At 32.8% G+C, this 17,164-nt stretch overlaps 1 protein-coding gene across 1 annotated transcript; it reads right to left on the bottom strand.

Annotated features, from left to right (window-relative positions):
* Positions 1-71: 71 nt before the first annotated feature.
* LOC108373181 (clavesin-1) lies at positions 72-15,458 on the bottom strand. The gene is made up of 4 exons (XM_017629041.1): positions 15,082-15,458; positions 14,513-14,805; positions 1,709-2,170; positions 72-681 (listed from the first exon to the last, which is right to left on the bottom strand). Exons 2-4 carry the CDS (start codon positions 14,750-14,752, stop codon positions 499-501), a joined length of 885 nt encoding a protein of 294 aa, XP_017484530.1. The 5' UTR covers positions 14,753-14,805; positions 15,082-15,458; the 3' UTR covers positions 72-498.
* Between the last annotated feature and the right edge of the window lie 1,706 nt (positions 15,459-17,164).

The raw sequence follows: 17,164 nt of genomic DNA, 5'->3' as shown, positions 1-17,164 counted from the left end.
TCTAATGGTGCGCATTGCTTGTTAGAAAGGTGTTGTATTTTTGTTTAAAATCTCTTTATTTTATGACATTATTAATAAGAACTTGTCACATTTATTGGTTCCAAGCGCGTATGTGGAAGGTAGCGTTGTTGTTGTAATTTAAACAAATAATCCATACAAGTGTAGAGAAATGAGAAATGAAATAAAAATGAAGGGAAAAATAGACAAATGGAGAATGATTTGTTTGCATTTCTTCATTTATTAGCACTAAAATAAACTAGAAATAAAAAATGTTGTTTAAATGCTTACGAACTAGGTGAAAGACGCGATAGTGTTTGTATGTAAAAGTGTCTTATAATTCTTGGGTCTTTTTTTGTTTTGTTAAAAACTACATAGTATATTGTGCTTTCTTTTTTGTTCTTCAAGCGTTCCAAGTAATTGGGCTTTTCAATTAGAGAGAAGGAATGTACAGCCTTTGGTTGTAGCAATTTGTTGGTTGCCAAGCGCGTTGTGATGCATTTACCATTGCGCTGGACCCAGCTCGGACCATTCGCGCACGAAATCGGTATGCTTTTCGACTGCTGGAAACCAATCGGCACCGCCATAATCGATTTTCGGCTGTGTGCCTTTGTAGTTTTCGGGCAGGATTTCGGGTGAGAGGAATTTCTGCAGGGACTTCATGTCGCCGCCGTGGAAGTGCATCTGGAAAATAAAAGTCAAATTGAAAATTAACCTGGTTTATAAAATAATACAAGAATTACAAAAAAATAAAATAATTGAAATGAATTAATTGAAGGATAAAGACGATTCCTTAGAATCCAATATGTCTACAGCTTTTATTAGGCTCATGTTTTTTTATTAATTTTAATCAAAATTAGAATATTTTGCAATTTTTCCAATGTTGGTTGACAGCTTAAAACGGAAGTCCAACAAAAAAATGAGGAAACGCTTGGTGGCTGCTAAGAGCGCCCTGAAGTATGCAAAAGTATTTGATGTTTCCGGCTTTCGTCTTAATCCGTTTCCTGTCGGGCTTATTGATTTCTGTCAGAGAGCGTTTATGAATATACGTTCTCATATATGTACATACATTCTCTGGTTGTATGATTATAAAATTATTTGGATATGACAAAGGATTCTCTGCTGTCACAATTGTACTACACATTAACTCTTCAACAGCTGCGAAATTTCAGTGCCATATAATGTAAAAGCCACTGCGACTGGTACTTCGGTAGTGCGATGTTGGTAATTGCAATGATAATAATGATGGCAATGACAACGGTAATGGTAAGGGTAATGTTAATTGCAACGGTATCAGTAATGGTAATTGGTAATGGTGACGGCAACGATATTAGTAGTGGAAATGGCAATGATAAGAGGTAATGGTGAAGGAAATGGTATTGGTAATGGCAATAGTAATGGTAATGGTAATTAAAAAATGGCAATGGTTACGATAATAGTAATAACTATTGATTTTAGTGGTGCTGATTATTGTAATAGTAAAGGTACTGGCAGTGACAATAGTAATAATAGTAGTAGTTATTGTAATGGTAATGGAATACTGTAAAGGGTTATTGTTATAGTAACGGAAATTATGCTGGTAATATAAGCGGTAATGGTACTTGTAATGGAAGAAGTAACGATGAAGTTAATTGTACTGGTGATGGTAAAAGCAATTGTATTACATACTACCATTAAATTTGAGGTTACGAAAATTGTCATGGCAACTCACCCTTTTATTGAGCTTCTCGCGTACGAATGGCTTGAAAAGTGCCCACACCATTTTAAAAATGAATGGCTGCTTAACAAAATGTACTTCTTTCATGCGCAACGGCATCGCATCCTGTATGAAGGTGAGCAAACGTTTCGAGAAACTTGGTGTTAACGCTTTCACCTGCTTCATTGAGAGGCCATCAAAGTCCATTACACAAACAACGCCACGCACTTGTGTTTCTGGTTCCAATTGTGCGGCAATATGTATCATATACAACATACGGAAGACATCATCTGAAGGCACGGAATTGGGATCCCACAGTTCACCGCAATTCACAATCAAAATACGACGTCCCAGTTGATCGCAATTCTTTAAAACATTCACAATGCCATATTGTATGAATTTATCTTTTAGCTGTTCGATGACTAGGCCGTGCACAAGGGCGGCATTATCTTTGCGGAAGGCGGCTGTGGAGCGCATCTGTAAGGAGAATAANTCGCAATTCTTTAAAACATTCACAATGCCATATTGTATGAATTTATCTTTGAGCTGTTCGATGACTAGGCCGTGCACAAGGGCGGCATTATCTTTGCGGAAGGCGGCTGTGGAGCGCATCTGTAAGGAGAATATAATTAAAATTAGTTTAGAACTTGCAAATTAGGCAAATCGAAGTACTTTGTTGCCGACAAGAAAAAAGTGGAAATACATATCCAATTGGCATGGATACCAGGCTAATAATAGTATAGGGGGAAAAGGGAAAGCCGACTGTCTCGCAAGAGAGTCGGCAACCAGCATTCCAATGCCCCATGAGCTCTACCTGGGCTTATTAACCCTTTCAGGACCATAAACTTAAAATTCAAAGAAATGATTTTAATTGTAAATTTTGATTCATTGATTGCTAAATAAAAAAACAATCAAATGTCACGAAAAAATTCAATAAAAAATATGTTTTTTCCTAAAAATTTCTCATTCACATTATTTTTCCTTAAAAATTAAAGAAATATCTAAATAAAAATGAAGCATTTTTTTAATTTTTGGTCTACAAATTTTCGTTAAAATTTTTAATTTTGGTAAAAAAATTTTTATAACAAATAATTTTTTTTTAAATTTATATTTACTATTTTTGCAGAAAAAATAATTTCTTTCAACCAAATTACTTTTTTGATAAGCAACTTTAAAAAATTACATAAAAAAAATTATCTGACGTATTGTTGAAAGCTAAAAACAAATTTGATAGGGGATTATGTGAATACATTATATTCCTAACCTGTTGGAGGCGAAATGAGAACTTTTTTCCAAAAAAATATTTTCCCACAAGAGCATCTAAATTAATTTATATCAAAATAAATTAATGATAAAATCATTATATTTACCGAAAAATTAATTAAATGTTTTCAAAATAATTAATTTTCTCCAAAAATACATTTTTTTTTACTTTTCCAATTGTTTGATAAGTTATAAACTTGATAAAATAATTGTTTGTCTATATATGTATGTACTGCATAACCAAAAAANATTAAATGTTTTCAAAATAATTAATTTTCTCCAAAAATACATTTTTTTTTTACTTTTCCAATTGTTTGATAAGTTATAAACTTGATAAAATAATTGTTTGTCTATATATGTATGTACTGCATAACCAAAAAAAGTTGCGGTTTTCCGCCGGGATTACAAAACTTATTATATTTTAATACGTCCACAAAATATTAAGATTTAAGCGAGTTAGGCCGATTTGAAAATACCTCCAAAAATGGAGTTTTTATGAATAAAAATAGTTTCTTAAAGAACTTTTTGAAAAAAGTCTCCTCAGATGACAAAACAGATTAGGCTTAAAAAATCTGCGTAAAAATATTAAAAAAAAATAAAATATTTTGGTAGACGTCTTAAAATATGATAGATTTTATAATTCCAATGGAAAAACAGTACCGATTTTTTTATGGGGAGTGATGCAGTCTAATGTACATATGTACATACATATCTACATAGATGTTTTTAAATATATATTTTTTTATTGCTTAAAACTCCTATTTTCTAGACCCCTACCCCCTAATTTCTCTCCTTTTTATGAGAAATATTGGTGCCTATTTTTATAGATTTTTTAAAAATCACTTAGAGGTCGCGACTTGTAATTTTAGACCAGAAAACACGGCTTTGTAGGTTTATCTGTTTTTGAATGACTATATTTCATTCAATTTTAAAGATCGAACATGTTGTGAGAAGAGGATTCATAGGCCTTTAAAATGATGTATATGTAATAATCTATTGTCAGACTTGGATTGGTGGGATTTTTCTTCGGGCGAGCAAAAAAAAAACATTTTTTCTTAATTTTTTTTATTTTGACCATCACAAATTTCCACAATTCAAGATATGTAGTAATATCTAAAATTAAATCTATTGTCAAATAAACCGACACCTCACTTATTGCAATCGCATAAAAATTGTCGAAGTTAAGCTAATATTTTTAAACACGGCCTCAATATTTATTCAAAATAGATAAAAAAATGTTTGTTTTGAGAAAAAATAATAATTAAAATTTTACTAAGATTTAATATGTATCTAAGTAAAAAATTTATTATTATTTTTTTTTCAAAACAAAAATTTTATTTTCTTAAAATAATTTTACAATACAAAAATAGTATACCTTATATTTTATATTAAACTTAAAATTAAAAGCGCTTTTTAACAGAAAAAATATATACTTTAAATGATTTAATAATGAAATCATTATTTTTACCAAAAAAAAAAATGTATTGAACTTTTTCCAAAAAATATTTTTTTTTTACTTTTTCCTATTGTTTGAAACTAGTCACGGAATGATTCGGAAATAGCCTTAAACTATTCCCGTAGTGGTTATGAAAAAGTCACGTACAGGTGCCGACAAAAGGAACAAAATGAAATAAAATTAAAATTTAATTTCTAACCTAACCTATTTATTTACCTATGTAACTAAGTCGCCTAAAGCTTTGGCAAGCCTTAAAGACTGATTATGTCAACTAAACTGAAACAGATTTCGACGTGGCATTAAGTTACCTTAAGTTTCGGCTGTTCAATTATAAGCAACATACATTTAAGTAAATTTTTAAGTGAGAGTTGTTTACATTAAATTTCGTGAGTAGGTACGTGGTAGATGATCTCAGCTCAATAGTTATAAGGTGTGTTGTGCCCACATTTTTATTGAACTCCAAGTGGTTTTACGGCAACAGCATAACCGTGAACCCCCATGCGATATCACAAAGGACCTTGCGGTTGCCGCCCAACCTATAACCCTACATAAACTATGTACATACATATTTATCTTCTATGCCAACAATCAGCGAGCTATTTCAGCGAGTTGAAAGAAACGCGAAAAACTTAAAATTAGATGTCATCAGTAAAGATTTCTAGCCATAAAGTTGCTAGCAATTACACTATTCCAACTTTTTATATTCATACATACATATGTATGTATGTAAGCCACTGCCTTGCCAATATTCACCTTGTTAACCTGGCGATTGCCTTGTCAATGGCAAGCCATGTGTTATGCCTGTGTGTTATGCAAGTGACAACAGTACTGATGCGCGCCGCTACATACATACAGATTAGGTAGTGATCACACCGGCAGAATATAGAATATTATATGTATATAAATATGTTTGGTACATATTTGTATGTATGTATATATGAAGATAGAAGCGAGAGCAATTAAGCTAAAAAACAATGCCCACGAATTGAGGTCTTGGTCAAGAATGTCAAAAATGACGTATACTCGTACCACGCACAAAAAACCAAAAAAAAAAAGCTTCCGCGCAGACGTGAAGTTTGTTGTGTTTACATACAGTTATAGCGGCTAATGACGCTTCCGCGGCTTCGCCAAGTATTCGCGTAATAACTCCAATATTTGTTTGTTTGTATGTACGCACTCCATTGCACTTGCAAATATAATAAAGCTTCCAAAAGCACTGCGGCAGCTGGTAATAAATGCTGCTGTCACTCCTTAATTGTGGGCCAAGAAGCTACTAGTTGACGGCCCAAATGATTTGACGCTGAACTAAAAAAGTGTTACCGGCAAATTTATGTTACGTGAGCTTGCAGGGTCAATGGCTAATGGTTAATTATAAACTTTATTTTAGCACACCTTGGCCTTTCATGTGTAAACTAATATTTCTTTATAATGTGTCATCCTTTAACCATAAACTGTATTTCTAGTACTTAACCCTTTCAGTGCCAAGGGAAACATGTTTCCCAATAAGTTCTCCACCCAAAAAGATATATGTCATGAAATTTTTTGAAACATATTTAAAAATAAAAATACCAAAAATCCTCAATTCCTCAATTAAACACAAATAAAAAAATTCTAGGATTTTGGGAAAAATATTTTTAGCAAAAAATTATGCTTATCAAAACTATTACCCTACCGTAGAAAAAATGATTTTCTAAAAAAAAAATATTCCACAATAATAGGATAAATTTACGAAAAATTAAAAAAAAAACATTTTTTTTGAGAATACTAAGCTTGAGAAAAAGTATTTGTTTTTCTGAAAACATAAATTTGTTTTGAGAAAAAATTATAATTTAAGTACCTACTTACATATGTAAAATAATTTTTTTCTTTTACTGTTAGAAATGCTCTCGCTGTGAGCATTTCGCCGCCCGGAGCAAAAAACTGCATGATAGTTTTCAAACGACACATTTGTAAAGGTCAAGCGTTATATAAAACTGTTAAACTTTAATAAATTTTGTTCCTTCGCCTAGTTTTACCAAATTACAAAATAAATTTGTTAGGTAAAAATAATTATTTTGAAAAAAAGCATTAAAAACTTTTTTGGTAATGATTTTAATGATGTAAATAATCTATTTTTTTCAGTAAAAAACCGATCTTAATTTTAATTTTATTTATATTAAATTCTGATATAAAATATTTTATTTTAGGGAGAGAAAATGAGTTATTGCAAAAAAATTCTCGCTTTGGTTGTTGGTGTTGCCGATGGGTAAAATATTTTTTTGAAGACAATCCAGTTTCGGCGTTCCACAATATATAAAAATTATTTTGTTTTAGAAACAGTTAAGAAAAATTTTTTTTGTAAGAAATATATTTTAATGGATGTTGTATTAATTTGTTAAAAAAAAATATTTTATTAGAGAATAAACAATTTTTTTTTTTGATTAAAAGTATTTATTTTAAGGTAGGTACTAATATACATGACAATTTTTTAGGATTTTTTTTTTATAGAAATTTGTTTATTGTGTTGACATTCCATTTTTTTTATTAAGCCCCCTAGAATCAAAAGCTACAATTAAAATCATATTTTTTTTGCTTATGGTCGTACAAGTGTTAATACTACATAGGCGCCAGAGTTGTGAAAGATGCATCAACTTTTTAATGCATTAATGGTACTTAAAGTACTAATGATAATTTAAAAATTAATTTTTAAAATTTAATGCAAACAAAAATTTCAATGCATTAATTCTGAAAAATATAATGCCACCAATACAAACGAAAAAATTTTAATGCATTAAAACTCTTATTAATTTCGTTCATTTGCAATAATAAAAACCATTAAAATGATTTTCTAGTGAAATATAAATAACCTTTTTTGGAAAGACTTCGACTAATTACTTTACAATGGGGTTTTCAGCTTCGTTCTATTACATTTATTTGAAAAAAAAATTCTTGTAAACATTGTTAGATGTTTTATGAAAATTTGAGCAACTCAGTGTGCTTTTGTTGATTTCTGGTGCATACCGGCTATCTTATGGGCCGAAAACGGACAGATAGCCAATTTAGCAGAACACATGCCACGACTGAAGACCTATTCTGATCTAAATCACTAAATAAACAGTTTTTTAGCTCTATTCGACAATGTGTTTTGAGGTATTGGACGACAAATGCGATTGAATTTGACATAGTGAAAACCAACCTTAACTCCCGCTACTATCTTTTTGACCTCAAAATTCTATCCTTAACGTCAACAAAGAATTTTTACTTCAAAATAAAATTAGTTAATGGGTTTCTAATGCTTGTCATATTTTTAATGCAATACATTATTGCAATAGCATTCATTTAAAAATTGTTATGTTAATGCAAAAAAAATGCATTCACATTATTACTTCGGGATTAATGAATTTAAATTTACATTTACATTAAATTTCAAAAATCAATGCATTAACTTTTTACATTAACATTAAAAGGCTATGCATTAAAAGGTTAATGTATTTTTCATAACTCTGATAGGCACTTATAACTTTTGATGCGATAAGCTTTAAATAAATGAGTATTAAACTTTATGACTGCGAGCTTATTGAGCGCACTTCACAGAACATTATTATTTATTATTATTTATACAAAGCAAATAGGGGATAGCTTGAAGAAGACTCAATGGTATCAAGCCTGCCTAATGGCTCACCTAAAAGTAGAGTCAGGAAACTGTTGCTTGTGCTGGTTGGGCCAAAAGGTTGGTTGAGTTGGGGTAAGGGGAGATATAAAGAGGATGTTGTTGTTATGATGATGATATTTAGGTAAAAGTTTAACCCATAACCAGGACGGCGTCGATTTCCCTCCAAAATAATAAGCGACAATGGAGCCAAAAGAAACACTGAAAAACAATTTGTAAAATTTATAGAGGAAGTCTCTTTCTTTAATACCTATCTTTACTGTTAGTAGTTTTATTGTAATTTTTGGTTATGCCTTCATACCAATCAACGGTTTATCCGGGTTTTTTCTTAATTTCAAAATCGGGAACCGGTTTTTTTTCCAATTGCAATTTTGCGAATAACTCGAAAACCGGTTTTGGAATAAGGCTAGTAAACACCCAAAATATGGGCAAAATTGGTTTATTTCAACGCATATCTCTCGTGCAAACCTAGCCTCAAAAACGCTTTGGAAACGCCATAAGAAGGCAAGCAAATGTTTTCGTAATTAACGAAGTGAAAACTTGACTTATACAAAAAACGGAAAGTAGTATATATACTTCATTTAAAGAATATATAAAATCGGTGCGTCACGGTGGGCAAAAATGCTTGTTCTTCAAGATTTAAAAATAAATTTTGGCTCCATTAAAATTCAATCAATAATCAACTAACTATTTACTTACCCTAATTAAAATGTTAAATTTACTAATTAATTCTTTAAATTCGTTGGTGATATTTTAAATTACCTTCAGCAAAATAAAAGTTGTTTGAATTTGACTGGTTCTTGTGAAAAAACTTAAAGCAAATAATGTAAAAATTGCTACGAGTTCTATGCGGATATGTGGTTATTAAGCCACAAAAATGCCTCATTGTATTAAAAATACTAATAATAATAATTTGAAAAATTCCATTTTTTCCAAAAATTTACCATCTTATGTACCAATTCTTATTAGAAAATGATGCCACAGAAAAAGACGGCCAAACTAATGGTATTTTCTTTTGTAACAAAATGTTGCCTTTTCCTCTTTGTATTTGTGCGCAGAGGCGGCCAATGAGAAGGCAACATTTTTCGGTAGAGTAATATACAATTTGAGTTCAAAAAAAAATATATATATTTGGTAAACTTTGGAGAACACTTTTTACTCAGTCAAAATTCGCTGCATTTAAAACTTTTTAAAACAGCTGTCCTTTTTTCCCTACAGTCAGGTCTTTCCAATAAAAATAGCTGCAAGCATACATACATATGTATGTATGTACAATAAATAATAAAGTTAACACTGTAGTTGTATATATATTTGGGATTATCATTTACACATACATATGTATGTGAGTGCTCCCTGCAAGAATATAGGAATATGTATTCTGCTGTTTCTATATTAAGCAAGTTTCATAGACATATAAGTTTTCAATAAATCAGTTGCTGATCTTAAATTGCGGTCGGTCATAAACCGATCTTTTGAACTTTCTTCTTTTAGTTCTTCTTTTAGCGTTGCTATATGACTATATACATATATTCGAATTTATTTCATGCCAATGCACATATGTATATATGTACATTAGATCGTACCGGAAAATAGTTCGCCGCAAACGCCTGAGTGTGTAGCATTTTTGCAAAGTAATCTCGATTTTTTTTTCGTCTTTTTACGAGTACATTTTCCATCATAACTTCGGCATTTAACATTTGCTGAGGGAGTATTTCGATTATTCCAAAAGAACTATTAAAAAAAAAAAATTATTTAAGTGTCACCCTAGGTTTGGCGAAAAAACATGTTTTTTGGTAAGCGGCTTGCAAAAATTTCTTAGTCTCAGTTGTGTACGGCGAACATTAATTTTGCTTACTTGTAAGGTGGTACGGTCTAATGCACATACATGCGTACATATTTAGTTTGCGACATTTATGTAACTATGACACTCTATCAGGATTGATTTATTGAATTTTGCCAGCTTATCGCAAACTGTGGTGGCAGACAGAAAAACACAAAATAAGCGAAAGAAGAAACTACATTAAATATAAATAAACATGCTAATGTTTAAGTATTGCCCAAACAGAACATAATTTTCTGAGTGCGTGAAACTTTTTATAATATACGATTTTATATTAATTAGAAGATTTCTACGAAGTTCTGAATCCGCCTTTACGACTCAAGGTCTGATTATGGCAACTTAACTTAATTTAACGTAACTTAGAGCTGAGAAAATCAAAATGAAACAGACTTTGACGTGGCGTTAAGTTATGTTAAGTTTCGCCTGTCCAAATGTAAGCAACATTCATTCAAGAGAATTTTCAAGTGACAGCTTTTAAGTTACGTTAAGTTGCCATAATCAGACCTTTAAGTTGTATAAATTCACATCTCTCGTTTTACTGCTCTGGCTTTTTCTGAAAAAAATGGCAAGCCAATAACTGACTCAGAGTCTTCAGGTTTTGGGCCCACAAGCAGTACAGACCGGAGATTCAAAAACTGTTTAGAATATCCGGATAAATAAATGTGCGGATATTAACCGGATATTTGGACAACAAGATGAACGGATATTAAATTGACATTCGGATTTTATCCGTTTACACAAATAACCATACGGATAATCAGATATCCGAATATACGTATAGCCCAAGCCCTATTAAGTATTCGCTTTTCGTAGATATATTAAAACCAGAGACTTTAATAAAAAATACATTGCAAAAATTCGCATACTGTTTTTGCGAAGATGCCTTCGAATTCGCTCTTATTGTCGAATACGATACGCTCATGACTAAAAAAAGAATCACCATTGTCATTTTGAGCTAGAAAAACTGATGACTTTTATTTTTTACATATCTTTTGAGCATTGATAGTAATATGACATTCGTCGGGATTATTCGGGTTTCTTCGAGACTTTTCGCCGATTTTCTCGGTGGTGCTTAGGATGTTTTCGTATTTTTCGCGATTCCTTGATCCTTACTTTCCGGCGTTATTTTGAGATTTTTCAATACCTTTTGGAATTTTTCGTATTTCACATTTTGGGAGATTTTTCTGGACCTTTCGCGAATTTTCGGTGCAAAAGTCCTTTTACAACTTTACTATGATTTTTTTTTTTTTTTTAATGTATATTTGATACAAAGCGAAGAAAAAACCGATTAACCGAAAATTTGCCTTACAAAATGAAAAGTAAAGGGCAATCGACATTTCTTGCTCAAAGTTATAAAAGTCAAAAGTTTACTAAATTGTTGTAGCTTTTATTATAAAATGCATACTTTTACTTCTGAGATTGTATTTTATTTAAATTTTTGTTTAATTGTCTACGACAGTGAACTCATTCCAAAGTGGGACCAGACAAATTATATACGAATTTTCACAGTTCAAATTCGATGAAACTATACGTAATTATGTATTTCTAGAGACCTTACTTCCGTTTAACGACAAAGAAGAATAACTAAAAAAAATACGGAAGGGTAAAATAAATTAATAAAAAAAAACAAAAATTATAAAATAAATGCTCCACAAAATAACAGCAATAAAACAAAAACACTAAATTTAGATTACGATTAGTACGTGTTCAAGCAGGAATATGTACATATGTATGTACTATATAACAAAAAATAGTACACGTATACATAGTGAGCGAGAAAAGTAACAAACAAAATTATCAAAACTTACATTTGTATGTATGTATATATGTATGTATATATGAGCGCATCAAACTATAATTTAAAAGTTTACTTGAGTAAGAAGTAGTAAAACGTATTTTCATTATTTGGGTCGTGAGCTAAAACCTCCTTGCATTATCATGAACTAATGAAAAATTTATATAAGTATGTACAACACTAAAGTAAAGACGAGTCTCAGACCTATCTCCTGATTTCTAAGAAAGTGGGAAATGATTGCCGTGCTTACAAAGCGAAGGAGGTTGATTCAGGAAAAAACACCAGTGAAAAGTTTCTTAGCATGACGTACCTTCTGTTTCTTGCGCAAACATTGGCATATTGGCTGTCAGACTAAGAACCAGGTAAAAGATCGGGATGTTTAAAGGATATCTTGGGATAAGGTCACACATAAATCTTCTCCTCTGCAGTTAAATTAAGCGGGTTGATAAAATGAAATGATACAAGGTTCCGATTAGGAAGCTGACCTACACACATTGCCTTACGCTCTGTGGACTTGTTTCCCGACAGGTATCGTCTCTCAGGGTGATGTTTACTGTACGCACCGATGGCCGCCACATTCATTCACTCACTATTTTATTGAGCGCTGGCGTCTAAGATTTTGAGATCTTCAACAGAACGACGACTTGGTTTCACTTCTAGGGAAGAAAATAATATAAGGAACTGTTATTGCGGTAGCACAATGTGTCCGTGACGACATGCTGCGCATAATGCCGGATGAGGAAAGTGAAGATAAATAACCTCACCAAACCTCGATCGATACATTGGATTTGTTATTTTTATTCTGCGATCGTACTTGATAGCCATTTTTGTGACATACATGGGTAAGGTCTGGAAATTAGGATGAAGTATGAATGAAGCAAGTCTGGAAAATAGACGTCCAGAGTTCAAACGAGAAAGGAAGAAACGATTTTGGATGGCGACGTATTTAGGTTGTGCGTTTGATGAAGAAGAACCTAGACCAATGTATAGGAATGATACTCAAGTCCTTTCTCTCGATCAAGATGGTTTCTCAAACCAACAAAGCCTGGTTGAGCTGTTTAAATCAGGCCACGAAGAGCTGATCAGGCTGGTGTACCTGCCGTTAAGTGCAATTTGGTGCAGTCTACTTAATTTTCTTTTTGTATATTTTAATGCCATTTTTGTTAGCACATAAAGAAGCAGCCTGTCTAAATCTGGGATCCGCGCAAGACTAATACGGCTATGCGGAGTGACCTGGAGCGCAACCTTCAGCTCCGCCGAACTAGATTTTGCAGACAAAAAATTTAACTCAATTTATTAAATCAGTTAAATGAATTATTACAATATGAGTATCAATCGAAATGAGTTTGAAAAGGTTTTATTTCTAAACTGCACGTAGGAGGGTTGCCACCTGTTTAAAAATTCAAACTCCATTTGAATTAGAGAATCAGCTAATCGAAATATGTATCAGAATATGGGTGTCAGACGAAAGAGCTTTAAGAAGGTTTTAGCTTGAAAATATTTTAAAGTGTGTTGCTACCAGTTTGTAAAGTCGAATTTTATTAAATTGTACAAAAGTTATAAACATATATGAAATATTAAAATATATGTGGCATACGAAGAAGTGTTAAGAAATTTTTAGTTGCAGCGTTTTAAATATGCAAATATAATTGAGGTGCTTGAAGCGGGTTGCCACCTGTTTCAAAAGTCAAATTCAAATTGGCGGTGTTTGAACCCACCGGTTTCCCTTTCGAAAGCTAAAATAACGTATTTTAAAATAAGGGAATAAAAAAAAGCATATTTTTACATATACAGTGACTCAAATAAGTGTCCAGGTGTTGATTATTTTTTTTCATTATTCATAAGATTTTTTAAGTTGAATTTTTATTGTTACTTTGCTGTAAAAGCTTTGTCCAAGCTTTATCGAAAACCATATAAATTAAAGCTTCAAACCTTATAAAAGATTTAGGAAAATTTTACAAGTTCTCATCAAACTTTCGAGCTTTTTATCTGAATATTTATATAATTTTTGGGTATACAGTTTTAATAATTTTTTTTTTTTGACGAGGGATTTTTGCACTTTTTTCATATAAGCGTAAATTTCTTTTGAAATAAAGTGCAGAAGACCAATCGCAACAGAATTTAAAAAAAAAAATCAAGGCAAGTTTTTGTAAATTTAAAAACCGTAAAAGCAGTCACCAAAAAAAAAATCTCAAAAAATGTAGCCCCAAAAAAGAGGAAAATCTATGATAGCTGTTACTCTAAACAAATTTCTTTTGTAATGATTTTCCTAGAAGATCTCTGAGATAGGCGCTACTTTGCTGCTCATTTGTTTTAGACGACATTTTCCAAATTTTTTTTTTTTTTATCTGACGAAACAAAAATACTTTTCTTCGTAACTGATTTTTATAAAACAAAGTTTTTAGTGCTAGTTGAACACTTTTGCAGTTCACTGTATACATTATTTAAAACTTAAACAATTAAGCCTTGTAAAGAATAAAAAAGAAACAGACTATCGAAATTCTCAAAGCTTTGCATTATTTTTGCTTTTTTTTTTAATTTACCGTCGTCACCTTCGCTTGCGAGAACTATTTAGTATGTATGCACATGCGCCATGTTTAAGTATTTACTATAACGTACACTACAAAAATTTGCATATTTTAAATTTGGGCATTTCTTATACACGGCGCTGATTTTGGCATTGTTTTAGTTATTTTTTAATTTTTTTTTTTTTGACTTTAAATTTATTTATTTATTTCTTTTTTGGCTGTATTTTGCATTTTCTTGTTGCTTTGCTTTTGCTCTGTTTGTTTTTTTTGTCATCAACAATGACCTACCTTTTCGAGTGCACTTTGTGGATAGAAGTGGCAAGCGCGCAGAAATATCACCAGAAATTCATCATCATCCTTGTAGTTTATATCTGTGGCAGCATGTAAGAGTTCGCGCAGCTCCTTGATCGCGGCCTCCTTCATCTCGGGTGTTTCGCGTAGCTCATTTTTGGCAATTTCCACTGTTTCGGGCTGCAAGTAATTCACGCGTATATTGAACGCTTCCTCGCTATTTACGGCGTTGGACATATTTGCAGTAAGTGCGCTGTGTGTGACTGACTGAGATTGCTTGTGGCTGGTTACTGCGAAGAATTGGAAATGTAAAAATTTTGCACCACTGAATGTTAGAGAGATTTTTTGGCCTAACAGCACACGCACGCGGCTTGATAATAATTTTAGAATTTTGCAAAATTACAGCTCTAATAAGGGCGGCTTGTAAGTAAGAAAGCGCGTGATTTTCAAAAGTATGTAAATACTCGTAATTTGTTTACGACGATCAGTTGAGGATCACTTTGCCTGGCCGTGCATGCGTGCCGTTATGTGTTTAATTTAAACGCAGCAAATTTGTATGTAATCACCTGCAAATGCAAACTAAATTGCCTTGTGTGAGAATTTTCCTTTAAAAGCGGCGCTTTATTCTACTCTGCCACACACGAGAATGTAGCAGCTTAAATTCGGTTTTTGAATTTCAACGGTTCACAAAATTATTTGTTTTTCTTTTTGTAGAAGTTTTCAAAATTCACTTCCACATCCGACACCACTTTTGAGTCAACTGAATTTCGCGTTACGGTTTTGGAGCCTTGCAAGTTCGACTCGCCGCCGTTTTGATGAATGTTTCAAAAGACGATCAACGATCGACGCGACGTTTGACTGCGACGCGTCTCGAAGCTGAGTAGTTGCCAGGCCAGGCTGCGCGGTCAAGCGCGCTGTGTAATTCATAGCGTACGCTGGCGGTCTCTAAGAGGCGTTGAACGCCTAAAATGTTGCTGATAGCGGGTATGCCTAGTAAATATTTAGTATGAAGTAGTTATTGGCGTTTGCTTGTTTGGCTGGCTGGCTGCGTTGTTGCCAATGCGATCAATGCTTGTCGAACGCAATACAAGTAAACGCTTATCTACATTTGGTATACTGAAATGCTTGCTGTTGTATTTATTTACGATTTATATTTATTTTCCATTTCATATTTTACTGCACTTTCTTATGTGTAGTCGAAAAAAAAAAAAAAAAAAAAAATTATTGATACTGAGCAATATTGTCGCCGTCGATCACTTAAAGCGCGTCGTGTTATCAGTGCGCTGCGCTCACACACAAATGCAATAAAAATCGCTTACAACTACAGCCGCACAACTGAAGTACCAAAAGTGACGCAAGCAGCGACAGCGGCAGCGACAGCGGCAGAGGCAGTGGTGCGCAGCTGTCGATCGTTATACATATACATATATTTATCTATCACCAAAATATTGCGAACCTTTTCTTTTTCTCCTCTGTTTATTGTTTCTAGCTTTAGCGCAAGTTTTTTCCTCTCCAACCATTTCGAACACATTTTGGTAGCCTCGCCAAACCTATCCAACTGGCGCTTGCTCACCTCCTACACTTTCATTCTAAAAACAATGCTTTTCTGCTCTTGCCACTTTAAGCGTTCCAAAGGTTAGCTTCGCTTAGAGTTGTCTAGTAATTGCAAGCAATAAATATAAGAACTTTGCGCTTTGAAATCGCCGTCATTTTGCTGTCGCCAACTTAGCCATCAATGCAAATTTCGAAATTTCAGCTTTTATGCCAAAGTCCGCTCCATAGCTATTCTTTCATATCTATTGATATCGTATATGGGGTATGCGTCACTTGCTGTTGGCTGTCCAGAGTCCAAATGCATGGCTTAGTAGCACGATTGCGTTTCACTGTTTTACAGAAATACTGCATGTAAAAGTGTGCGACTGTATGTATAGGTGGTATTTGATTTCATATTTACCCAGCCAGCAATGAAACGTCAATTTTGCCGACAGTGCAGTCTAGTACAATTTTACGTATCCGGAAACGAATAGAAAACAACTACAGTTATCATTAATTTTCGATCCGGAAAACGTTCGAAGCGTTCGAAAAAGATGATGTTATTTGAAAGCTATAATTGTATTTTATGTGTTTAAGCTAAACATTTGAAAGCATGGTCGGCAGTGGCTGAGCGTGCAGAAGAGCGTGCCGCTATTTGTTAGCTTCCAGAAGGTGCCGGGTTCGAATTCCGTCAGACGCGCTTCCTAATTTTATTTTATTTTATTTTTTTGAACCATGAAAAAGTATCTGCGAAGTGCAGAAAGAAAGCGTATTGCACGAAAAATTTCAGAAAAAACAGCCGAAAAAGTATCCGTTCACAAACAATTTTCGGTAGTTGTCCGTACATACGTTTCTGCCGCACACTTTAGTGGGAAAACGGATCGTCAAAGTATCCGAAAATGGAATTGGTAAACGGAAAAAACTCCGCACTTCATCCACTTTTTTTCCCTTTTCGGATCGGTTTTAGGATTTTTTGTTGGCTGGGTAGTATTGAGTTGGTGGTGCTTTTTCATTGTTAGTAGCTAGTAGTTAGTTTTTGATAATTAAATATATTGCTGATGAGACGAGTTCAAAGTACGTTTCATCGACATTTTTTTCTAGAAAAGTGACATAACC

Source organism: Rhagoletis zephyria, unplaced genomic scaffold (assembly GCF_001687245.7).
Source record: "Rhagoletis zephyria isolate East Lansing unplaced genomic scaffold, Rhagoletis_zephyria_1.1 Rzeph_scaffold_06447, whole genome shotgun sequence".
Classification (NCBI taxonomy): Eukaryota; Metazoa; Arthropoda; class Insecta; order Diptera; family Tephritidae; genus Rhagoletis; species Rhagoletis zephyria.
This window is presented reverse-complemented; position numbering and strand designations above follow the sequence as displayed.